General features: G+C 39.7%; 1 protein-coding gene across 3 annotated transcripts in view; it reads left to right on the top strand.

Moving 5' to 3' along the window:
- The window catches only part of FOCAD (focadhesin), a 123373-nt gene that overhangs the window by 14211 nt on the left and 82655 nt on the right, over nucleotides 1–26507 (top strand). For all 3 annotated transcript variants that reach the window (XM_037372744.1, XM_037372745.1, XM_037372743.1), the window contains exons 6-12: nucleotides 4762–4866; nucleotides 10432–10533; nucleotides 13033–13237; nucleotides 16808–17014; nucleotides 17452–17539; nucleotides 18233–18435; nucleotides 21724–21981. In XM_037372744.1, the coding sequence (XP_037228641.1) occupies nucleotides 4762–4866; nucleotides 10432–10533; nucleotides 13033–13237; nucleotides 16808–17014; nucleotides 17452–17539; nucleotides 18233–18435; nucleotides 21724–21981 (1168 nt within the window). The remainder of the gene's footprint in view (nucleotides 1–4761; nucleotides 4867–10431; nucleotides 10534–13032; nucleotides 13238–16807; nucleotides 17015–17451; nucleotides 17540–18232; nucleotides 18436–21723; nucleotides 21982–26507) is intronic.

Here is a 26507-nt window from a genome sequence, read left to right as displayed (position 1 = left end):
CCTACTTTTGTTGCCTCTGTCATGGAGAAGGGGGAAGAAAATTGTAGCAGTGTCCATTATGGTGGAGGGAAATAGATCTTTAATCAGACTGTCCAAATGACTAGTTGCTCAAATGGTTGCTATAAAACTGTGGGTGAGGATAAGGAATACTGGGTTTTGTTTCCTTCTCTGATGAGGAAGAAATCACTAACTCTGCAGCTACTTCGTTCTGCAAATACAATGCCTACATCTCACAGTGGTGTTTTGAGCTAGACTGCCTGTGCAATGTCCTGAGAGAATGCAGTTGTGGGGAAAAAAGACACTGCATAAAACTTATAAATGGGAAGTCAAATGATGATTGGGAGGATGCTTCCTTTCAAATGATGATTGGGAGGATGCTTCCTTTCAAATGATGATTGGGAGGATGCTTCCTTTCAAATGATGATTGGGAGGATGCTTCCTTTCAACTCCACCAACCTTATAAAGTTCCCTGGGTTATCTTTTTCTCATCTGATTTTTGGCAGCTAACTGGATTTTTGCACTAAGCCTTCTCATTTTCTTCCTAGAGGATGCTGGAGTTGCTTTTCCAGCAACTACGCCAGCTGGTTGGTGCTGTACCTGTGATGTATTATGCTGGCGGGCTCAGCATAGAGGTTTCAAGAACCATGCTATTAAGACATGTTTTTCACCCCTTCTAACCTTCATGTAATTAGTTTTAGGCTGAGGTTTCTCACAATCCGAGCTACAGGTGAATTTAGGTTTATGTAAACTAATGAAATGCTTAAGAAATCAGTTATTTTAAAATAAGGACTGTTTCTCTCCTTGTGACATGCTTGTTTACAGCTAGGATCTTACTGTGATGATGCTGCTTCTATGCTGACATTACAATAGGTGGTTATGGATCCCTAGGAAGGGTTTTTTAAATAACATCTGCAAACCACTGTCTTCCAAATGACAAAATCTTAGTGGTTTAATGGCTTATAGTTTGAGGTTAAGGGAAGAAATAAAAGCACTGGTGTTTAAGCTGAAAACATGAGTCCTGTGGGGTAAGGTGGGGGGAAAGTTTCATTAACTGTGGCTGGCAGACTAAGAAATGTGAAATTCCTGTTCAGCTAAGGGTTTGTTACAGTACTGGTGGTTTATAAGGAAGTTAAATGTTAATACAATTTTGTACTTCAGAAAATAAAAAGTATAAGGGAGCATATTTAGGCTTGAGTTATTGTTAAAAACAAAATCAGTGTTACATATTTAAAGGGCTGGGATCTGCCCCATTTCTACATCATTCTTAAGTTTTCCCATGTGTGAAACCAACACTTGACTGATGGCTATAGTAAGTGCTGACAAATTACCCAGGAACCTTTTATGTATTTTTGGCTTCTCCCCTCCCCAAGCTGCCACGATTCAAACCACATCCACTGTGGATTGCAAAGCAGAGTTTTTGTAGGCTAACCACAGAAGTCAGCGAGTTTAAAATGTATGTAGCCTCAGGAACCGTTTAAACTGGCAATTTCGGATTGATTCCTTTCAGTGGTGATACCTTTTTTTCTTCCTTGACTCTTCATATTGTAGCTTGCTGTTAGTCATCATGTTCTGCCAAATTTTCGTCTAGGTTTGCTCTGTCGCTGTGCAGTGCTGTGTGTGTAATGTCTCTAAAATAAAGCATATGTATGAAGTTAGCAGCTAGTGGCAGTGAGCAGAAAGACTTGCAACAGCTGAGCACCTCTTGGTGTTGAATGGAATTAGGTGAATGTTTTGTTGGCATAGGCTACTCATCCTGTGTTCTTGCTTCTCTTCCTACTGTTACAATGAATTTAGCATGGGGTTAGTGCACCTGGTGGGTTTTATTTTGTCAGGTGTATCAAATACTGAGTGCTAGGAAAGAAATTTTGCTTTGTCAGAGGTGAACATCCAGTGCTTACCTGAGTTGACTTGTTCTGTGGTTCACACTATCAGCTGATTACACAAATGGGAATCTATTCTTCCCTCTGTGGTACGTCATTGTACCATGTCTCTTAGACCCTGTGTTCAGTTTCCTGTAATGCCTCAAGAGTTTAAACTTCATGGAACATCGCATTTATATGTGTTTGTGTGCATGCATATATCCAAAATGTGTACACATGTGTAAATATACATGCACATTTTTACACACTTTTAACACTGGTCTCCAGCTTTCTGTAGATGATGATGGGAAAACTCTGGCCTGTATTCAATAGTGAATGAGCATATATAATAAAGTCAATCTATTAAAAACCTGTGAAACAATGTATTATTGTAATCTTAAATTGTGAGAAGGATTTATGTGTGTGGGTACATTCAGAATGTTATCATCACCTGAGCATCCCTGCCTGTAGGAGGTGGGGAAACTTTTTCAGTACATCATGCCATTGTGCTGCTTGTGTTCAGGAGCTGAGGGCAAAGCCTAAAACAGCCATCCTCCCCCCACACCTTGCCTGGGAATTAAGACCAGCAATACAGGAGTTTCAGAACAGGGAAGTTGTTTTCTTACTGAGTGTCTTATGGTTTGTTTTTCCCCCTGCTGCATAGTTATCTGAAGCTGGGGAATATGCTAGCAAATTCCCATTTAACTGACTCTTTCTAGCCATGAAGTATCTAAAATGTTCTCTCCTTCTCCACCCCTGATACCCATCTAAAAGGCTGTCCTTCCTTTGTGTGTTACATTGACAGTATTTGGATTTGGAAGCCTGCTACCTTCCTGTTGGTTGCTTTGCAGCATGGTTCTGTTGAACCTCATGTTCTCATGTTTTCTTTTATAGCCCTGTTTCTGTGTTTTGAGAGCCAGGTGTCACGACAGTCAGAGTACAGGCATATCTTACAACTGGCACATTTTTGGAAGAGAGAAAGAAAACAGAAGCATATTCTATTACTTTTGATCTTCTTCAGTGTTTTCCAGTGCTATTGGCAAAAGTATGAAAGACACAGAAGATAATATACTACTTTGCTTGTATCTGGAATATGAAACTAAGCATTTACTGGTGGGGAGATGCACTGTGGGAATCCGTAGATACTCCGTAGTGTGTCATACCAGCTTATGGAAGAGTCCATCAGCAGGTGGTGATGAGTACAGTAAAGATCTGGCAGTTAAAAGTGGTATTTGCCTTCGTGTTTCAGTTTTCTTTTATGAATCATAGGAGGAATTTTTAAGTTATGATTCTGTGATCATACGATCATGTGCCATTTTTTGAATCTTCAGAAAACTGTAAATATCAAGTCATGATATTTCTTTGACTACGTGTTGTTACCACACGTTGTTGTTGTGCTGATGTTGGTCCAGCCTGTTTGGGTAAATTCCTGTCTTTTTACAGTGATCCTGTTAAGTCTCCCTATTCTTTGATAGAAATGGCTTAAATCTGCTCAAGACTTTTTGGTGTAGCTTAAAAGTCTAAATGTATGTATATGCATTCATACTTCAGGAAGATGTTTGTGGAGCATACTACACTGTGACAAACAATATTACTGTATCTCAGGTTGCTGATGTGTTAAATGAGCATGATTGTTCTATGAGAGGGTTACATAAATTCTGCGTAATTGTTTCTAGTTCACCATTTGAGGAGTTCTTGCAGTTTTCAGTTCAGTGATGGAGAAGTGGCGTTACAGATACAATAGATTTCTCAGATTTTTTTTCCTGCTAGGAAGGGAATAAGGAGGAACAGTAAAAATAAAAACTACACGTTTGCACCCAATTCTTTTTTTTCCTCCCTTATCTTGCCCTGTGTGGTGACAATCTCATGCAATTGTGTATTGTATTAGCTCTTCCTGTTACTTATGTGAATAAAGTGAAGGGTAAATTATGCTTCATTAACATGAGTAGTAAACTATGTAATAGATTTTTTTTTAAGGGGATGGTGATGCAGTTGTATAGCATATTCTAGATAAAAAGTCAAAAGAATCAAGCACGATTAGTTTTTTTTTTTTTCCCCCTCTGTTTCTATATTTTGGCCTTGTGGAAGTGTTTCATTATAGAATCCAGGCTATTTTCTTGAAAAATGATTAGGTTGGCTATCTGGCATGGTATGGTTCGGAAGGTGTGGAAAGCACTGCATTATGAAGAGGAGAGCAGGATTTAAAGTTGTCCTTGTAAGCTTAGCCAAGCAGCAGTAAGCGCTGTACTTCTTGAACTTTTTATTGCATGGTCACAGGGCTTTTTTTCCCCCTTGTGGTGGACTTCATTAATTTCCTTAGTGTCTCTCCAGGAGAGTATGCTAAATCCTACCAAAATTCCAGAAATACTGTTGTTTCTTGAATTTTCCTGAATGGTAGATTAAACATAGGAAGAGGCAGATAAAATAGCTTTATGTATCTATTTTATGTAGTCCTTGGCTCCTGAGATCAAAAATCAGCACAAACTAGATGTCTCAAGTGTCTTTTATCACAGTGTGATTTCTCTTGCTAGACAGTGCCATGATTGAAATTTGTGTGCTTGCATTCAGAGAAGAGGTAATTTTCTGGTTTTAACATACTAAAAGCACCAGGTTGAATTAAGCTGGGGCCAGCAAATGTAAGATACTGTTAGAAACAAGCATCACAAGTTTTAATTGGTGCATTAATTATTCTCTCTGGTTTTTTTGCTTGTTATGTGAAAAGGGATACAAAGACACATGGATGCATCACTTGCCCAGAATTGTGTAGGCAGATGTGAGGATGTCCTTAAAGAGAACTACAGGCTTCTTGAATGTTAGTTTTGTTCCTGGGTTCCTCCTGTTACGGAAGAATCAACTAACGTAACTACAGATGTGACAGTAATGTATTTCTTTTTGTCAACAGGAATGTGCATGGTTTAGTAAAAACTATTTGGAAATTACTACACATTCAAGCTGTTCAACTGGGAAAAGATGGAGATGAAGCTATTTGGAATCTGTATGGAATCAGGTTAGTTTCACATCAGTTTTATTTAGATACCATAATAAATTTGTTTGATTTCTAGAAAAAACTTAAGATTGTGTTGATACTGCTTTCAGTCTTTGTGGTTTGTTGGGGTTTTTTTTTGGGGGGGGGGTGGGGTGCAGGGGTAACTGTGCAGGTAATCAAGCACTGGCACAGGTTGGCCACAGAGGCTGTGGAATCTCCATCCTTGGAGATACCAAAAACTGACTGCATGTGATTCTGGGCAGCCTTCACTAGCTAATTCACCTTGAGCACATGGGTTGGACTAGATGATCTGAGAAAGTCCCTTCCAACCTAAATGATTTTCTGATTCTGTGTTATATTTTTTTGTTGAAATTTTTAAGGAGTCTTATAGTACAGTGATAAAATTGCCACCATGAGCTCAAAAAGTGCAATAGCAACATGAAGGCTGTGTGCAAGAATGAGCAGATCAATACTGGGACTTGTTAGACATACATTATTGCTAATAGTCCTTTCAGTAAGTCTCTTAAGACTGTGGACCACTTCCCTCTCACTTGGTTTTCATGCAAGGTTCCTGAACGCTGTTGCTGTTAAGAGTGGCTGCCATGTAAAAATGGCAAAAAATTCATCCAGAGCTACTTACATAAAGCTGCTTGTCATGCAGTAGCAACCTTCCTAAGGGGACGTCTTTGATTTTGTCCAGCTCTTGAGAAACCATCACTCAGTGCTGACATTAACTGCACTTTTCTGGAGAAGGTCCTAGCTTGGTAGATGTCATTAACATTTTTTTCAGGTTGCTTTTAGGCATAGTAGGCTGTAGCTGTAATGCTTTAAGGATATAAAATTCCACTATTTGGAAGATGGGAAATCATGTCTTTACTTAAGCAAGATGAAATAGTGAAGAAAAGCAAAACAGACTTTGGAGTGCTGGATGGGCATGAATGCCTGAAATCCTGTGTGCCTTTGTAGAAAGAACTAATATCACTGATACAGAAGAACAAAGTCCATGCTCTTATAGAACTGTTTTAATTGGAAAGGCAGGTAATGAAGGGTAGTAAGATGGACTTTCTTTGTAGTAAATGAACTTACTTAAAATCTCCTGGTAGAAGAGGCTAAGTTAAACCAACTTAATCCAAGCTCTGTGTGAAAAAGAGGGTATTAGGATGTGGCTGGAATAAAGAAATGGCCTCTCCACAGTAGGGTGAAGAATGATTTATTATGCCCTCTCCCCACCCTCCCACCCCTCAAAAGAAAATGCTGGTAAGATACAAGGGAGGTGAAATTTGGTCATTCAGAATGGTTTAAAGTGTTAGAGAACTGAAAATAAGCAGCAGACTTGCACTTAGCCAGTATGTTTTTTGTTTTTCCTTCTTCCAGTGACCTTTAATTATGAGAGATGTCAGGTTGTTTGACTTAGATTTGAGTATCTAGTAGGTCAGGGCTCTGTGATTTTGAGATCTGACTTTCTTACATAACAGTTTTTGTGGCTGTGTTCTATCAAATGCCATTAAAACTTGCTTTCTTAAAGAAAGAAACAACTGTGTGCAGTGACTTGGCAAGGGTAACTTCCTATTGCAGTGTTCTTGTATTACGCTGTCAACTATGCAAAAGTATTCCATATGGAAACCATCAATGAGAATCAAAAAGCACCAGTATGCTCTCAAGTAGTTTGCTATTGCTGTCTCTCTTGGGACATTTTAAAACCAGTATTAAAGGTTAATAAACGCATTTGGTTTACATCAGTGTTAACTCTGGACAGTAAAATTACTTTTATAATACTGCTTCTTGTGATGATGTAATATCATGAACAGCTCTTGAAAAGAAATGTGTGAAAATAACGTCTTGCAGTTTTGGGGATTGTGTCTGGTTATGTTGTTTGCCTAGGGTGGAGTTAGTTGTCCCCATAGCAGCTATCAGTGCTGTGCTTTGTATTTGCAGCTAGAATGGTGTTTGTAACACTAGGTATTTTGACTGCTACTGAGCAGTGCTGTCTCTCCAGCCCACTCCTACTCCTTCAAAGGCCATTTAAGGTGGGGTTGGGCAAGACTTTGAGAGGGGACACAGCCAGGACAGCTGACCAAAGGGATATTTCATACCATATGACATCATGGTCAGCAATAAAATCTAAGAGAAAGGAGCTGGGGGGGAGCATTTGTCTTCTAAAGCAACCACTACTGAAGCCCTGCTTCCCGGGAAGTGGCTGGACTTTACCTGCTGATGGGAAGTAGAGAGCAATTCTTTTTTCGTTTTCTTTCAAGTATGGCCTTTGCTTTTCTGTATTAAACTACCTTTATGTTGACCCACAAGTTTTTAGTCTTGCTTTCTCCCTGTCCTGCTGAGGAGAGGGAGTGGAAGAGCAGCTTGGTGAACACTTGGCAGCCAGGTTGACAACACCAAGGTCAACCCACCACAGAGGTTTTCTGATTTCATTTGGAGAAGCCTCTGTAGTAGTTAGTGCTGGGATTCTTCACTTTCTGTAACACGCCTTGGAAAATAGAGATTACCTCTGTTCCTACAGAACAGAAAGTGGGAAATGTTCCTTTTACCTTAGTAAGTTGGTAGAAAACTGCCCCTTATATCACTGAATTTGGGGATTCCTAATTATTTCCATAAGCTGTGTAAGTATCACTGGTTTCTGTGTGGTTTTTTAATAAGCAGTATTCCAATAGCGGAAAATACCGAAGTAAATATGCTGGAGTATTCTTAAGGATGTGTGAAAAAGGTGATGTGATTTTTAAATTCACATATGTGATGTGCACTTTTTGGTATGAAGTTAGGACCAGCTGTAGCAGACACAGTAGTCTACAAGTTGGTCTCGCTGTAGACTAGAACTGAGCATTCCCAGTGGCTTTATTTGTCATCTGGCATGAAGTTGTCTGTTTCCTATGCATATTAATATAGCTGTCCAGTAACCTAAGCTCAAGCTGAATTGAGGGGGAGGGCAGGGAAGAGTGGTTTTTGAGGAATGCTTGTTAACATTGTCAGTGCAGGTGAGTTACGACATGCATGTACAGAATTTTACTGTAACTTTTACTGAAAACTGTTCACTTTCTTTTGTAATGGACTAGTATTTTACATTGTTCTTAATGATTGACTATGCATGGGGTTTATATTGTGCTAGAATTCTGGAGAGCTGCCAACTTTCTGAAATAAAGATTCAGACCAGGTAGAAAAATGCTTTAAAAATGTGTATTTGACGGAGTAAAGCGCTATTCCATCTCTCTGAAAGGCCAGGGAGACAGCTGCATATGCAGAAAGGTATGTTGGCTGCAGACATTGTTGGCTCATAAAGGCGCAGCAATTTGTCACTGAATTTGTGCTCTAAATCAGATTGGAGTTCTCCTGTGTTCAAAGATGTAACAAAAAGGTTGAGATGACCGCAAAAAATTTTTTTTATTGTTGCCCCTCACATAAGGTTTATCTTTCTTTCCCTAGGCATTTATTTGCAGGTGGATAACTGCTATTGCTGGTTGTGCATTTTGCTTTATCCTGAACCATTGACGACAGTTTAGGGTGGTAGCACTATAATGTCATTTAAAGATGGGTGTTTTACACACAGTGCTGTGCTGGCAGTTCTTAAGTTAGTGTTGATGATAAATTGCATCTGCACACCTCATTTTCCCTACCTCTAATAGCATTATTGAATAGAACTTTTTCGGGTTGCACATTTCAGTGTTTCATTATTAATAACTGTTCACTATGGAGCTTAGCAGATTACTTTTATCGTCCAGTTCCATGCAGTTAGTTTCAGAACACACACAATTTTTTGTAAAAGGCTTGCTTTCTTCCAGATACTAAGCCTTTTTATTAATTTTTAGACCTGTGCTAACTTCATAAAGGTTCCAATGACTTCAGTGTCAGAGCAGCACTTAGATGACTGGAGATGTACCCTTCTCGTTAGGAAATTTAATTAATTCTTAAAATATGGCAAAAGTATTGAAATAAGCAGCTGTTGTAGCTCTGTATGTCTATACAGGGCTACATACTTCCAAGGTCCTGGCAGGTATGTGAACAGTGTTTCTAGCTTGCTGCCTGATAAATGATCCTGCTTGTCACCTTGCAGGATTCAAGTGCTAGACAGGCACCAAGTTTTTCTGCCTTTTGCATGCTGGCACCTTGGAAGATTGCTATGAGGTAATAACCTTAACCTTTCTAGTCTTTGTATGTGGATTGTAAAAAGACTCCAGCTTTAGTAAAATATTTACAGAATCAAGGAAGGGGGATGTTAACTTATATGCACAGCCTTCATACAAATTTTAGAGAAATTAATGTGAAGTGCTAGGCTTCTAGTCCCAGATATGAAGGCCAGACCTGTAATATATGCATACTTTGTGATCTTAGTATTTGTTTTCCGAACATGCTTAAAGTAATCCATCATATCAGCCAGCTTTCTGAAAGTCCCTGTGTCTTCAGATTATTTGCCTGAACAGAAACACCCCTCTGGAAGAAAAAATTGTTTGAGGAACAGAGGGAGAACCCAATGTAAAAAAACCCCAAACCCCTGAAACCCAGAAAGCCCCCAAAACAAACAAAAACCCCCTATCCCCTCTTCTGAGCTTGATAAATTGTTCCAGTGACTGATTCTTCCTTAGTGAAAATACATTCTTTTTTCAGGCTGATTTTGCAAGTTTAATTTACCAACCTCTGATTCTTGTATGCTACCCTGACAATTCTTGCTGTATGAAATTCCTAGACTCAGCCCGGAGTACTTCAACTGCAGTGACACTGTCCTGTAATCTAATCCTTGTTAGCTTTTGCTTACACGAAAGGATGTGTTTTCCTATGCCTTCATGAGACAGCCGTAAAAAATCTGCAAAAGTTTCATTATTCTTTACTTTAGTTTTGCTTCTGGCAGAACAAATTACATACTTCAGTCTTCCATCCTGCCCAGCTTTTCCTCCACCTGCTACTTAAAAGATAGTCACGGTTTGATGCAGGTATCACACTTCCAGGTGGTTTAGATGGCCTTCATCATTGACTTTGGAAGTGGAGAAGGTGTTGGTGGTAGATTCATCTGAGAACAGGTGACTGTTAGGCCTCAGTACCTTGTCAAATGTCAGAGGGCTGACAGTAAAGTGGAGGTCTCTAGGCTGGTGGTATGGCCAGCCTTTCTCCTTTCTTGCTTCTTTCACTGCCTGAAAAAAAGGAAAAATAAATAACTGGTAAGTGGGATGATGGTCACCTGTATTGGTCTCGAGTGCTGAAGAGTTTTACCTATGCTTTAAAGACTAGATTGATATGTGACATGTAGTTCAAGTTTTTCTGTGGGTGTTACTTGGCGCCCACTGCTAGAGCCTGGTGCTGCTACTAGTGACTCAAATCAGGCCTCACATTTGAACAGTGATCCTTAGTCGTTAAAAAAAGAAAAATCGGATCAAGACTTTTCAAGTAGAGATTTTGTTTTAATGGTTTCCTGGAGTTCCTAAAAAAGTGTTCTTTTGATGGTGTAGCAGTTTTAGCAAAGCTGGTAAAGTGAGCTGGTAGTACCAACTATTCTCTATTTCTATAGCTGCTCTTATTTTGAAGATAGTTATTTTGCACACTTGTTTTCTGCATTATAGATCCAAATGTGATTTCTTTATGTTTCAGGAGCACTCCTCATCCATTAATCACTGTCCTTGAAAACAGACCTGATTGCTGGCCGGTTCTACTGCAGCAGATAACAGTATTTTTCCAGCAGTGTCCAGAGAGGTAAATGAATGCATAATTAAAAAATAGCAAATGTGTTTGTATGGTGTGAGTGTAACTTTTTTCTTGAAGGCAGCTGCAAAGAGCAGTAAGAATTGTCTTTTGAAAAGTTAATGACACTATTTGAAGGGTAAACATAAAATATTAAAAAAATACTGAAATGATTCATCAGCAACCAATTTTTATAGGTCTCTTAAATTCTTGATAGAATTTTTATGTACTTTATGGATATGTAAAAATTTGTGCAAAATTGATAGCACATCTGGAATTGTTTTTAAAAAATAAGCCCTTTGATTATTTGCTTTGTCAAGTTTTTCACTGCTTAGTCGAAAAAGATGACTACTATGCAGGTATAAGTCAGCTATACAAAATGGTGAGATGATAAAGGGAAAACACAGATGATAACATCTCACAGTAAAGGATGAGATCTTTAAAAATCATGTATGCTGCTTGATTTAAAAAAAAAAAAAAGACAAAATCAGTGGTACAGCTTTATTATAGAGTACCTTTAACAGTGAACAAATATTAAAGCTACCAACAGTTTCAACATTTCTTACGCTTATTTCCAAGGAACTTCAGTATAAGATACCAAATGCTGTAGCAGCCTTAAATCCAAATGCTTTCAGTGATTTTTATACCTAAATGTATGCTTTTTCAGATAAAAGCGTCTTTTTTTTTTTCTCCTGTTCTGGAAGTCTCAAACAAATCCAACAGAGTAATATACAGTGAATTGACTTCTGTATTCTGTTGTTCTGAGTGAACAAATAAATTAATATCTTAAATGGCTAGCGGGTGTAGACTACATGATCAACAGTAAGACTTCCAAGCACAAGTGTGTTTTGTTCCATTTAATTAATTTAGAGTATCTTTAAAATACTGTTTGTAGACTTGTTCTTCCACTGAGCTGCTAAATCTGGGATTCATGAATGGTCTGATCAGATGTCTGAATGGTAGAATAAACTGTGGACTTTTTGCTGGTGGCTGGTTGAATTGCCGTGGTTTAACCCCAGCCACTAATTAAATACCACACAGCTGCTTGCTCACTGCCCCCCTCACCCAGGGGGGTGGGGAGGCGATAAGAACAGTTTTATAATTGAGACAAAATAAAAACAAAAGAACAGTAATAACAATAACAGTTGGAATGGAAAGGGGGGAGAGCGGGAGAGGAATGAAATCCATAGGGAAGGAAGAAAATACAAACGATTCACCACACAGTTGCTTGCCATGTGCTGATGGATGCCCAGCAAGTCCCCCAGCAGCAATCAGCAGCCCTGACGGACACCCCCCCACCCCCCCTCCATCCCCTGCCCCGGTTTATATACTAAGTGTGACATCCCATGGTATGGAATACCCCTTTGGCCAGTTCAGGTCAGCTGTCCTGGCTGTGTCCCCTCCCAACTTCTTGTGTCCCTCCAAACCTCCCACCAGCAAGGCCTGAGAAACCAAAAAGTCCCTGACCACACTGTTCCCACACCAAACACAAAACACAGCACTGCACTGGCCACCAAGAAGAAAACTAAGTCCATCCCAGCTGAAACCAAGATGTGAATTAAAACAGGAATTGTTCTTGCTGAAAAGGAAAATATCTCAAACTCCCTTTGCTGCTTTTTGTGCAGAGGTTTATGTGGAATAAAGTTCTGGACTGGGAATGTGTAATCATGGAATCATTTGGGTTGGAAATGACCCTTAAGAATACTGAGTCCAACCATTAACCTAGCGCACGCAAGTCCACCACTAAACCATGTCCCTATGCACGATGTCAACAAGTTCCACCTGTGTTGACATATATCTGTTACTGAGTCTTTGTAAAGCTTTGTGTCAGGCTAAGTCTTGTTTAAAACTGACTTTTAATTCTGATTCCCTGTATATTTGTTAATGTATTGATCACTAGCTTTATTTGATTGTTTTAATAATGTCAGGCAAGAATGGCAGGTATTCCTGACAAGGTCAAACCAAGAGAATTGTTCTGTGATAATTTTTTTACTGGGAAGCCATCTTGGCTAAAGCAGTTCTTGTTTCATGTAGCTGTTCAAGACCACTGGGCAAAAACTGGCAAGGAATGGATGTCTCTAATTGAAATTGGGGTTTATGTGTCTTAAAAAGATATTTCTGAATTATCTTGTCCAAATGCTACTTCAGAGTGGTACACTAGTCTTTCATGACATTCAGCAAGGAAAGTAACTTTCTTGAGTCATTGAGGTGGGGAAAAAAAAGGAATAAGAGTGTCATAATCTGCAAGTACATATTGAGTAGTATTCGTGCTTAAATATTGAGTCCTTTCACAAGTGTACTTCACTGTATGGTTGCCATATAAGGTCTTACAACAGTATTTCATGCTGGTATGAGAATTTTCGTGAGACTTATTAATGCCTTTCATAACATGTTTATGTTAATTGCATCCTGTAAATTATTGCACAGAATGCCACATAGCTTGGGTTTTCCTTGTGATTTTTTAAGTTTTCAGTAGAAAGTGTCTTGGCAAGCTTATTTCTTGATCTACAGGGCACAGACTTCATGTGTTGCCCTCATGGCTCCATTTCTAAGATACCTGTATTGCGAACCATCTCAGTTACGGGAACATGCTGAACTGCGAATGGGTTTACTTAAGATCTTACTTCAGCCTCATGGTCCAAAGCACAAAGAAACACCCTCTGAGCTGGAATGCCAGATTCTTCAACTTCTGTGTGATTTGATTCCACATCTTCAGGTACAGTTGTTGCCTGACCCCACCTTTTACAAATGAATGCTATCAAAGAAATAGTATTATTATTATTGTCTTTTAAGCATGCCAACACAATATTCTCTTCCATTTCCTATAGACCTGATTTGTTGATAGTACTGAAATCTATAAAACTGGCTTTTTCTGGTAGAAGGTAGAAGTTTTTGTAATTGTTCAAATCTGGTACACCTGCGTCATGGTTTAACCTCATACAGTAATGAAGTGCCACGCAGCCTCCTGCTCGCTCCCCGTTCCCCCAGAGGGCTGGGGAGGAGAATTGGAAAGGATTGTAAAACTTGAGGGCTGAGACAAGAACAATTTTATAGTTGAAATAAAATAAAAACAAAAGAACAATAGTTATGATAACAATAACACTGAGAATGAAAAGGTGGGAGGAGAGAGGAATGAAACCCAAAGGGAAAGGAGAAGACTAGTGCCACACAATGTAACTGCTCACCAGTTGCTGACTGATGCCCAACTGGTCCCTGAGCAACAAATCAGCAGGCCCTGGCCAATACCCAGCACCCCTGCAGTTTATTTACTGAGCACAACATCCCATGGTATGGACTAACTTTTTGGCTAGTTCAGATCAGCTGATCTGGCTGTGTCCCCTCCCAGTACAAACACCACCCAGCAATAAACAGTAGTTACCAATGCTGTTTATAAACCAAATCCAAAACACTGCACTGCACTAGCCACCAAGGGCAAAATTAATTCTATCCCAGCCAAAACCAGGACAACCTGCTAAGGTGACAATTGAAGCACCTATTTACCATAATTATTTGCTAGTAGTCACCTCAGAAAACTTGTAGAGATACCCATGAGAGTGAAAATATTGTTAAATGGTGAGGTATTTGTTAAAACCATGCAATTTTTAACTTAACATGGATAATACTGAAACAAAACAAGCTGTACGAGAAGTATGATTTAAGTACTCCTAGGTAGTCCTTTCTCTCTTTGTAACAGAGAGATTAGTAGATCTGAAGGTGGAAAATCCCTCTGGAATGCTGAAGTTATTGTATGTGTTTTAAAGTTGCACAGTGATACTTGGTAGGAGCTTGGGATTTAAACTTTGTCCCCTTTGGATAGGCGGTCTACAGTACTAATTAACATTAACAGCACTGCTTTTCATCATGCTTTGCTGTGATGTTGGTTGAGCATTTTTGTACCTATGTACTTTTTCCTTCCTCCTGAGCATTAGAGCAACATCTTCATTTTCAAATGTATTTGGTCAAACATGAGGTGCTTTGGTATTACTGCCATAGATCAATATACTCAAACTATGGCCCATGGGCTGGATACGGCCCCCCAGGGTCCTCAGTCCGGCCCCCGGTATTTACAGAACCCCCTGCCCCCCCCCCCCCCCCAGGGGTTGGGGGAGGGGGGAAACCAAGCAGCTGCAGACGGCTGCCTGCCACTGCATCCGCGTGCCAGCCCCCTGGTTAAAAAGTGTGAGGACCCCTGCCATAGAGAGAGGGTTTGATAATATCGATAATGTAAAGCTAAATAGGCTTGATATGAGGATACTTGGCAGCATCTTCCTCCTGAGGAATTTTACTAGTGAAGTCTACTTTCTACTGCTAGCTGCTTTCTGCAGTCTTTTGGACTAATAGTAACTTGTATTATACACATTTATCTTGGTTCAGGTCTAGTCTTTGTGATGACAGGTACATGCTGACTTCTTCTGGTCATGGGACATTCCTGATTTTGCCTTCAAGTTATACCTGAACTTCAGGATAACATTGTGTCCTGAACGTATGACCAGGCTTCTGACTTGGTAACATTTAGCTAGAAAACTGGTGCTGAGGGAAACTTAGAAAATTAGTTATGAAACTTTCTTTCCTCCATGCTTGTTGGTGCTTTTTTTTTTTCTAGAAATCTGTTGCAGTTTTTAAAGCTCAGATTATTTAAAGCTCAGATTAATAGGTAACTGTTTTGTCTTGCCTGAGATACAACTTTCACAATGGAAAGGGAAGTTCTTTCTTCAAGAAGCCTGTTTGATGGGCTGTTTTATAACCTGTCATTCCTTCTTCTTTCTCTGAACCTCAGGTTGTTCTTATCCTTCCTTTAAGCTCAGCTTTATTTAGTGCTCCTTATTGTATGAATGCTGGAGTGCTTCCAAGTCATTTTGTCTGACAATATCAACCAAGCTGTCAAAAGTACAGTTCATCACCTGCAGACTTCACTGTTGAAAAATTCAGCAGACCTGAGACTTCTAATTAGAGCATATTATTCATAGAATTTGTTCAAAGGGACTAAAAATTGAGATGTTAGCCTTGCTGCTGGCTCCAGAGTTTGGATGGGAACAACTGAGTGCCTGGAAGTAAAATTTCAAAAGCAGAAATGCTGTCATTTAATACATTAGGATTTTGCGGCAACCTGCTTCTTTAAACCTCTTTGCTTGGCTTTCGGGTATGGAGATACTGCTTTTGGGTATTGCACTTCAGCTTTTCATCTTTGTAGTAGGTAGGTTATGTGGTGGTCTAGGGGCTGGTAACACCACTGCCTTTGTCTTTTCAGACATATGTGAAAATCTTAGTGGTGTGGTTTAACCCCAGCCAGTGACTACGCACCACACAGCTGCTCACTCACTGCCCCTGTGTTGCGATGGGGGAGAGATCTCAGATGAGTGAAAACCAGAAGACTCATGGATTGAGATACAGGCAGTTTAATAGGGAAAGCAAAAGCCGCACAAGCAAGCAAAGCAAAACGGGGAATTCTTTCACCACTTCCCATGGGCAGGCAGGTGTTCAGCCATCCCCAGGACGGCAGGGCTCCATCATGCTTAACGGTTACTCAGGAAGGCAAACGCCACTATGCCAGAAGTCTACCCCTTCCTCCTCCTTCTCCCAGCTTATATACGCAGCGTGATGTTCTCTGGTATGGAATACCCCTTTGGCCAGTTGGGATCACCTGTCCTGGCTGTGTCCCCTCCCAGCTTCTTGTGCCACTCCAGCCCTTTCACTGGCAGGGCCCGAGAAACTGAAAAGTCCTTGACTTCAGGGCAAACATTACCCAGGAACAACTAGAAACATCTGTGTGCTATCAACATTATTCTCACACCAAATCCAAAATACAGCACTGCACCAGCGACTGGGAAGAAAATTCACTATCCCAGCTGAAGCAAGGACAGTTGGTTACATTACAAAGGAGGCAATAATCCTAGAGCACGATGTTTCCATTACAAGAGTATCTACCTGCTACATTGAATCCCACGCAATTTGTTTTATGTTGCTGAGAGTGCTCCAAGAGCTGAATTAATTTGCCATTGGTTTTGAGGGAAAAAAGATTTTTTTCTCATCAGCTACCAAAAAATCTTTTTATTCTTTTACATTTCTAATTTTACTTCAAAACATTAAATAGGAGGTCATGTATTTTTTTGTGAAGAATTTAAGAGATTCCTGTATTTAGTTTATAATTGTGTTTTTTCAAAGTCTAAGTAATATTTGCAATGGAAACATTGCAAAGCTAGTAGAAGTAATTCTAAACTCAGGGAATTCTGTGTGGGTAGAAGGGGAACTAAATCAGTCTCTATTTTGTTTTTTAACCTCTCTACAGCTTAAGGACTTACTGCAAGTTACAGAAGCCTTTTTTTTTCTACAAGAACTATTCCTTAGCCTACTACGCTATCCTGTGTTTTGGAAAGTTCAGTTATCACATTTTTGTCTGCAACTGTTAAGCTTCTGTGAAGTGTGTTTAAATGTAATGGGAGAATGCTCATCTTTGATCTCTTTAATAGAGGACAACTTTGAGCTCTTGAAAGAGGTAAGAATTATTAGGGAAAAAAATAAAACAATTTTATTGAATTTAAATAATATTCTGTTTAGTACAGTATTTAAATACATGGCATTCATCAGAATGTGACCTATGTTGTTTCAACAGCTTCTAATTTTTTTCAACCAATTGCAGGTTGAAGACCTTCACAAGGCAAAAATGTAACATATATACATTAACCTTTTAGTATGGAGTTGGTTTAAACAGAGCTAAAGTGGTTTGAACAACGTAACAAATTAAAATGTTGTAGTTATTCAGTTAAAATGCTATTTTTACACTATTTATTTTCATCATTGTGTGTACTGTGGTGCTGTGTGTGCATTTAGTATGTTTCATGAAGAAACTTGTTACAGTCTGGGTTGTTGCCTGTCTGTACTGTTTAATGGTACTGAAAAACAAGACTTGAACCCCTCTTTTTTTCCTTGTAGGTATTTCCAGTGGAACAGTGTATAATTGGGCTAGCACTTCTACTGCTGCAAATGCCAGAAAGTCAGCAAAAGTCTGTCTTGAGTCTAGGTAAAGTTTTTCTTGTGTAAGAGGAATCCATACTTCCAAGACAGACATTGTTTCTTCATGTTTATGAAAATAAGCCCTGCATTGAGCTGAAGTTGGATTGGGCAGTGAAGTATCTTTTTGTATGGGCAGGATTTTTCCTGCTTTAAAAAGTAACTTTTGATCTGATGGTAATAAGGATAAATTTTCCTGCTACACTGACTTTTTCTGTGGATGTTACTGTATTCTGAGCTCCCTGCTATCTTGGAGCTTATGTGTTTCATTTTTGAGTCAAAAACAGGATATTCTCAGCTGAGATTCATGCATCCTGAATGGTTCCTTTTGACAGATATTGAGAGCAGGCCTGACAGTCATGGCAGTGTTTGACTGAGCTGTTGACTTAGAAGTTTTGATTAGTGGAGTTATTTCAGTAAAAGCAAAGGACAGTGCTACGTTCCGTTGTTGTTTTTCTTGCTGCCATCAGGTACTTGGCTATAAACAACAGAAATGTGTGGGTCTCTTAAGCTGAATTGGAGTTTTACCAAAAAAGTCTTCTGCACTTCAGCTCTAGTATGCACATACTGTAATTCTGGGGACTGTTAACGCTGCTTGACCAGAGTGTTGCCTAAAAATGTTTGTGTCATGCCAAAAAGTACCAACTATGTTAGTTCTTTTTTCCCAAGTAATCTTTGTTTTTCCCCACCTTGTCTTAAATAGCCTACAAGCTCCTTTCCTGTTCAGAAACCCAGAACATCTCAATCACAGTCCTTACTTTGGTGATGCCTGTGCTACAGATGCTATCTTCTACAACAGTTGGGGACTGCCTATCAGAGGATTATTCGGGAACTACCAGGCAGCAGCTGGCTGTAAATCTTTTAGGAATATTACAGGAAGAAGGTGTGAAGGATAAAAAGGAATTGGTAAAGTTATACAGTTTCTTCCTTCTTCTAGGGCAGGTAACAGATGCATAGGGTGTGGGGCCCCATACTAGTCCCTGGGGGACCCCACTTGTGACAGGCTGCCAGCCTGAGTAAAAGCCATTGACCAGCACCCTGAGTGTGGCCTGTGGGACACCTGCCTGCCCATCTCACAGATCACCCACCCAGGCTGTACCCTGACAGTGTGTCCAGGGGGAGGCTGTGGGAAACGTGTCAAACGCTTTGCTGAAGTCCAGGTGAGGCGCATCCACTGCTCTCTCCATGTCAACAGAAGATGTTGTTTTGTTGTAGAAGGTCGATCAGGTTACCTTGGCATGATTTGCCTTTGGTAAATCTGTGCTGGACTTTCCCAATCACCACCGGCTTCATTTGGCTTGTAACAGTTTCTAGGAGGACTCGTTCGACCACTTTCTCAGGGACTGAAGCAAGCTGATGGGCCTGTAGTTTCCTGGGTCCTCTTCTGGGCCATTCCTGTAGATGGGTGTGACATCTACCCTCTGCCAGGCGTCAGGAATGCCCCCTGATCTCCACCACTTTTCAAAGATGACAGGCAGTGGCCTCGCAGCAGTGTCAGCAACTTCTGTTAACACCCTGGGGTGGATTCCCTGCGGGCCCATCCACTGATGTGGGCTGAGCCCTTGCAGAGGGCCACTGCTGGTGGGTCACCATGTGCACCGTGGTAGCTACTTGGTCCTGTGGTCTAGGGTCCAGCTACGCTGGTAGAGACACAGGCAAGGAAGGTCTTAAGAACCTCTGCTGTGTCAGCATTATTAGTAAATTGTTTCCCTGCCCTGCTCAGTCATGGGCCTGTGTCTTCCCTGTGCTTCTGCTTAACTGCTTAGGTATCCAAAGAACCCTTTCTTCTTCTTGATGTCTCTGGCCAATTTCAGGTTGTAGCAGAGCCTTAACCTTCCCGTCTACATCTCTGCATGCCCTAGCAAGGTTCTTGTAGTCCTCAGTGGGTGTATGGCTGCCTTTCCACAGCCAGTATGCTTCCTTTTTGCTTTCAAGCACATCCAAAAGCTATATTCAGTGGTTTTGGTTTTTTTTCCCCCAGTGATGTTAATAGGAAACGGTTATACTTGTAGTCCCAAGATTTTGAAAAATGTTAGGATGTGGCTAACCTGCACATCTACTTTGCCATTGAGGGATTTTATACATATCTTTCAGTGTTGACACACTGGAATTTTCTACCTGACCTACTTGAACCAAGTGCAGCATTAAAATAAAAATATGGTGATAGCTTGTTTTCATGAAGCTATTTCATGAAATAAAGGGAGAAGGGAGTTAGTACAATTGTGTAGCAAAACCTTTGTACTTTGGGGAAGTACTGTGGAATGGGAAATACCAATACAATATTTCAGGCTCCACCAATTTTAGTAGTTTTTTTTCCAGGTATTAACCCCCCCTGAAAAAACAAAACACCACACCACACCCCATAATAGTCTGATCTTGATTTCAAGTCCTACAATCTTGTAGGGGCTGGCAACTGAACAATGCAACTTACAGATCCTGAAGCTCTTCTTAGTCCACTGTATGTCCTTGGATAAACTTTAAATATCTTTATCAATAAATGGCATTTTCACAGTTATATCCAGAAGACATTTTTGGTTTCAAGTGATCTTGCCAGCCAGAAAGACAGCATTATAGATCGCTGATTTTTTCACCTACAGTAGTTGAAAAGCATAAGTAGTGGAATGATCTGATTTTAATTTTATTCGTAAAAGGGCATCTAAAGTGCAGGGGCATTCTACCTTCCATTAGCCAAAATAAATTTGCATTGCATTGAACACATGATTAAAATAAAATTCTGCAGTTCTGTGGAGAACAGCTTTTGCCACTCAGAATCTCTTTTTTCTTGCTAATTTAAAGGTGAGTGGGCCCTGCCCTCTTGGAGTCTGAATTCCTTGTTTAATGTTTGTTTGGAGACTATCAAATACTTTCTCGACCTGTTTTTTATATAAATATTCTTCATTTAATTACTGCCTGCCAACTAATATCTTGATAATGGAAAGATTCTGAAAACATAGCATTTTCTAAGGAAACAATAAGTAGGAAACATGATTTTTCTTGGTTTAAGCTTTTTTGTTTTAATCAAAAACTTTTGAACTTCCAAATGAACTTGCAGCAGCTTTAAGATATATATACTTTTACATAAATAAATCCCTGAGTTATGAGGATTCTTCATTTATATTTTACTACTTTTCTGCTTCTAAATGTTATTTTCTGTGACTGCATCTATAGAACATTTTGTTCTGAAAAGTGAAATAGTTAAAAAATGTAAAGGCAGATTAACTGGAACTGTGGTGTTTTATTAAGTGAATTTCCTTAAAGTAGATGATACTTACACTGTTGTGATGTACCTGTGTTGTGGTTTATCTCCTGCTGGCAACTAAGCACCACACAGCTGCTCACTCACATACCCCTGGATGAATGGGGGAGAGAACTGGAAGAGTAATAGTGAAAAAAGTCATGGGTTGAGATAAAGCCAGTTTAATAGGGAAAGCAAAAGTCACACAAGCAAGCAAAGCAAAACAAGGAATTCATTCACCACTTCCCATGGGCGGGCAGGTACTCAGCCATCCCCAGGACAGCAGGGCTCCATCACACATAACAGTTACTTGGAAAGACAAATGCCCTTTCTCCTTCTTCGGCCAGCTTTATATGCTGAGCATGACATATGGTATGGAATATCCCTCTGGCCAGTTGGGGCCATCTGTTCCAGCTGTGTCCCCTCACAGCTTCTTGTGAAGCCACCCACCTACCTGCTGGTGTGAGGAGGAGAAAATGCCTTGGCTGTGTGTAAGCCCTGCTCAGCGATAGCCAAAACATCCTTGTGTTACCAACACTGTTGTGGTCACAAATGCAAAACATAGGCCTATACTAACTGCTAAGAAGAAGATTAACTCTATCCCAGCAAAATCTGCTATTGTCAGAAACGGAAGCTTTTAACTTACTCCAGTGATACTGTGTCCATTTTAGTGAGGAAGTAGCACAGCTGTTAACAACAGGAACAGGAATGATGGATGCCAGATAAAGGGGGAACTCATGGATGGGGAGTTAGCAACCCATTTAAATATCCTTAGTGCAAGAATTCATATAAAGAACTGTAAAGAAATGTATTGCAATTTATTCTTAACATTTATTGCATTAGGACCCTGAGAAAAAGATTTGTTTTGGGTGCCAGAACTGGATTAGTTAATGATTTTTCTTTTTTCTTTCATAGTACCTAATTTGTTTGAGAATTTTGTTTGTTTTACTTGTTCCCAGGTGTCCTGCAAACTTCTTTTCCCCATAACCAGCTCTTACAGCTCATTGTATACAACGTGGAAGATCATAGAGCTCATGAAAGAGAAATCTGCAGTTACTAACTGGTTATCTTCAGTGAAATCACTGCTGCCTGTTACCACTCAAGTCCCTGTCCATGTTTTTCTTGTACTGGCTTATCTACTGATCCAAGAAAATGGAAACACTCTTCGTGATGTACTCCAGGCCATTACAGAAATAGCCAAGACTGATTGTTCTCAGGTGAAAACTTACTGTTAGTAGATGTTTTTTACAGGAATTGGACTGGATTCTGTAGCCTGAGAGAGGCAAGGCTGCCACATCTTCATGACCCCAGGTCCAACAAGTGCAAAACTCTGTCTGTATTCCCAGTAGGTACATACACATGCCGTACATGCATACACTGTGTATTTGTGCTTATATGTATATAAGGCATACACAGAATACTCACAAGAACACAGAGCAGCACCAGGGGCCCTATGCTGCTCCACTTTCTGGCTGAGTAGGGTGGAGGTCTGCTAGTAGGAAATGTGTACAATGTGTATATATATGTATGATAGGTACAGTATGGATCCCTCCAGCAGTGGAATACAGATGGTCAGTGTGCACAATAGGTGGTCTCTGGATCTGGACATACAAGCCCCTGAGGCTGCAGCTTCAGTGCAGTTGCTGGTGCAGACTGCCCCCCACCCTGCAGAGAGATGCAGACACGCACATGCACAGCCTCTTCCACAGCTGATAGACGTCTGAGACTCCCCTGGACCCTGTGTAGGCAGCCCCCTCTGTGGTCTCACCTTCAGACAGACACATAGCGCACACACACATATAACCCGAGGCTGGCTGGAACTCACCTTTTATGCATCACAGTGAAATATGTATTGTGTCTCTGGTTTGGAGTATTTTTAAATTGTTTAGGCTTAGGAAAAAATACTGGCTTATTTGATGGTATTATCTTGTAAGTATGAAAATAACATAAGGAAGTTGAAAAGAGGCTACTAAACCATTTCTGATTTTTTGTGGCCTCATAGATTATTCTCTGTGTTCTTTTGTGCTTACTGGAAGACTGCCAGGTCCCTTGTGATAATCCATATTCTTGCTTAAAAATATATGCATAGTCTTTGTCTGCTTCCATGCTGCACCCAAGCCAGAATTACGCAGTATACTTGCACTTACCTAAATAACTTGGAAGGAATGGAGATATCTAGAAACAGTAATAGGTAATTATTTTAGAGGCATTATACAGAAACAGTCATGTGTTATTTATAAAATAAAAATGTAGGGAAGGGAGAAGTGTTGCTTCAAATTTCGTATGCTGTCATGAAGACAGGCTTCAGGGTTTTTTTAAACTGCTTTCTGTCTCAAAGAGTTACATGCTGCAACACAGATAAAAGAATAAATGTGTCCACAGGAAAAAATGAGAAAGTGTCAACGTCACAGCCAAACTGTAGACTACCTGTACTACAGTAGAATATATAGAAGTGCTGAGATACCGTGAGGGTCCCTGTCCCTTTCCCTGTCCCTTTCCCTCTCTCCTTTGTAATCAAGGTAGTAAGTTAATCTTCTCCTTTTTCCTCTGTAATCAAATACATTATTCTGCTGCTAGTGAAATTCTGCTGCTTTGTGAATCAGATGATTAGTGGTTGTATCTGTGGATATTGAATTGAAAAGCCACAAGTGATTGCCTTGCAAAACCTTGAGTTGAAGAACTGCGTTTCAAAACAAAACAGGGTCGGAAAGAGAAAATGTACATTGAGAATCCTATCCTCATTGTTTTCATGTTTATTTTGACTTCATAAGGGGTTTCACAAACAGGACCTCCCATTTCCACACTGAATGATTTTGTAAGGAATCTCTTGTCTCTGCAGTAAATTAGTGGAGTATTTAAAAAACCTTGCTAAGTTTAAAAATAATTACTGTAGTTGATTTTGCAGACACTGTTCTGGTTATACTTTATTTTTGTGTTTTCTTACCCTTTCCATGAGGAGAGCCTACAGAGGACTCCTCCCCCCCAGAGTAAATGCATTTGTATGATGCAAGATTAGTGATAATATTAGGTCTGTGTTTAGCTGAGGCATTTTGGAGTAATGTTCTGAAACACTATGGAAGAAAATCCAAAAATCTTTTTAAAAGTCTGAGGAATGAAGAGTAATACATGGGCTTTTAGGCTGTCTTAAATCAAATCATTGAAAAGGCTGTACTGACACATGTGATTTATGAAAGATTTAATACAGTCCTTCTAATCGGATGAATTTTCTTGTTGGGCAAAACCTGTTAGTTATTACACTCTGTGCAACCAGCTGTGCTGTGAGGAGAGGAAAGTAAATCATCTGACTGAGAGGTCACTGGTGAATAGTAGCACAAGATCTGTTACCATTATTAGAGGATTATGAGGCTCTAGAGGACATCTGTTTTTTTATGGCCTTTCAACTGCTGGAGTAAAATACTGTGATGGTAAATGACACCCTTATGGGATTTCCATCTGAAGATGCATTATTTTGTGTTTTTGGGGGACTGGGAGTGCAGTAAAAAAATAAATAGGTAAAATACATTTTTATTTCAGTAAAAAAATGTTTAAGGATAAGTTGAACTGGATTTGGCTCTCTCAGGTGGTACCTAATGATATTGTTCTGTGTCTGATTATGTGAGCTTTGGAGAGTAGCTGTAGGGAAACAATCATATTATAGTAAGATCTTGTGGACAGATTATTCATGGTTGAAGCTTCTTGGTTAAGATCCTGCTGGAGTACATGAAACTCTTGAAAACTAGAGTACTGAATACTTTCAAAAACCTGCTCATTTCACTGCCTTGCTTACTGGAGAAGTAAATTGGTGCTACGTGCCTTCCAAAATTCAGCCCATTTCACAGAAATGAAACCCGGAACTTTGCAGTGACATTTGTTTCCTGCCTTTTGGTTGGCTTTTTGTGGGGGATCTGGAATGATCTCTTAGTTTTAAAATTAACTCAGAAGAACACAACAGCATAGGCATGCAAGCAAAGGAAGTGTGGTGGGAATATGTAAAGTCATACCCTGCATTTAGAACTTAAAATGGGGACAGTGTATGTTAATATGTATTTGGATTATATTTTTTTGAAATGGGATTTTCTTTTTGAATATGGCTTTACTTATCTTGCTGTTTTCTGGCTGTCTCTTATTCTTTGTTCTGACACAAGGGCTGCATGAGGACAGTTTCTCTTCAGTGAAACGAGAGGAAATGTGAAGGAACAGAAGAGGAAGATTATCTTCCTCCCCTGCTATCTTCCCTTATCTTATGCTTTTGAAGAGTAACTGTCCTGTAGCTTAGAAAAAAGAAATCAGATCACCAAACTGCAGAGTGATAACAGTTCTCAGACCTATTTATTGAATAAAGGCACTTGGTCTGGCATTTTTAATCTTACTTTAAAAAGGAAAGTTATTGACATGCCTCTGCATAATTTTTTGAAGTTGCAAATCAATTTTAAAAAACAAACCCCATAATCTTGAAACGCTTCCAGGTTACTGATGGCAAATGTGACCTAACTGGCACATCTTCAAGGAGCGTGGGGGATGCAGATGGCAGTGTTGCCAGGCAGCATGCCATTCCCTCTCTGGAGCTGCTTCCTGCCTAGTGGGAGCTAATGAATTGTTGTATCAGCTTTTTGCCTTCCCCCCCTACCCGCCCCCCCCCGCTTTGCTGTATTAGAACATTTTGGGGTTTTTCTACTCTTAAAAATTCAATTTACAGTTCAAAACAAGTACACTGAAAGAACAATACCTATAAAGAAATAAGTAACTGGTCTTACAGTAGTACGTGCTTCGTCTTTTCCTGTACTGGATGTTAGTGTAGAAGTTATTGTAGAATTTTCATTTAATACCTGTTCAGTGTAGAATAAACTTTGTAACTAGAAAATTAACACAAAGGACTTGGAATGAACTTCACATCACAGCTGATGAAGACTAGGCCTGAGTAGAGTGGTTAAAGGGTTTGAATGTTTTATAACTAAGGATTATGAATATAATTTATTATAATATGTATTTGAACATCATTCAGTCTGATGGCCATATGTGTAGTCCAGTGTAGATACAACTGAGGTAAATGCAGGTAGTAGCCTATTGAATAGAGAGCTAGCTTAAGACCAAATGGAGTCGCATTAAGACCCTGCCCCTGGAAAAAGGAAGAGGCACTATGGGGAGAGATCAGAGGGAAGTTAGGTAAGGAGTTTCATCATTGTAATGACATATCTGACTACGCATTTTTATGTAGCCTTTTTGGCCAGCAGAGGGTAGACTAATGACAGCATTCATCAGGGATGAGTATAGTTTAAAGAATTAATGAAATCTTATTGTCAGGGTTGAGAGTCTTCCAACCATGCTGCTGCATACAAAACTTTCTGGATAATACTGTTAGAAGGCATTTCTTCCCTGTTCACACATTGTGTCAATAGTTGCATGGAAATTTCATGTATCTCAGTGGAGGAGCATGTGTGACATTTCTGATAATTTTGGGACTTAAAATGGTGATGCACGTTGCTGTGTATGTTAATTATTTATGTTAGTTAATTACATTAGTTAATGATTGCTCCCCTTCCTCCAGAGGTATGGAATATCCATTGCTTCCTTGTTGCCCTGCAACTTCCCTTGTATCATTCAAACATTTAGGTAAATCAGGTGATGTATTTTTTTCTTAACACTCAAGGTACAACAGGTACCCAGAAATAAAACTGCCTCTATCAAGTCTCCTAGCCTCAAGGGGATTTTTTTTTCTTCCTGTATTACTTAGTTTCTGTGCAAG

Source organism: Falco rusticolus, chromosome Z, assembly GCF_015220075.1.
Source record: "Falco rusticolus isolate bFalRus1 chromosome Z, bFalRus1.pri, whole genome shotgun sequence".
Taxonomy (NCBI): domain Eukaryota; kingdom Metazoa; phylum Chordata; class Aves; order Falconiformes; family Falconidae; genus Falco; species Falco rusticolus.
Note: the sequence above shows the minus strand (reverse complement) of the source record. Positions and strands in the feature narration are given on the sequence as shown.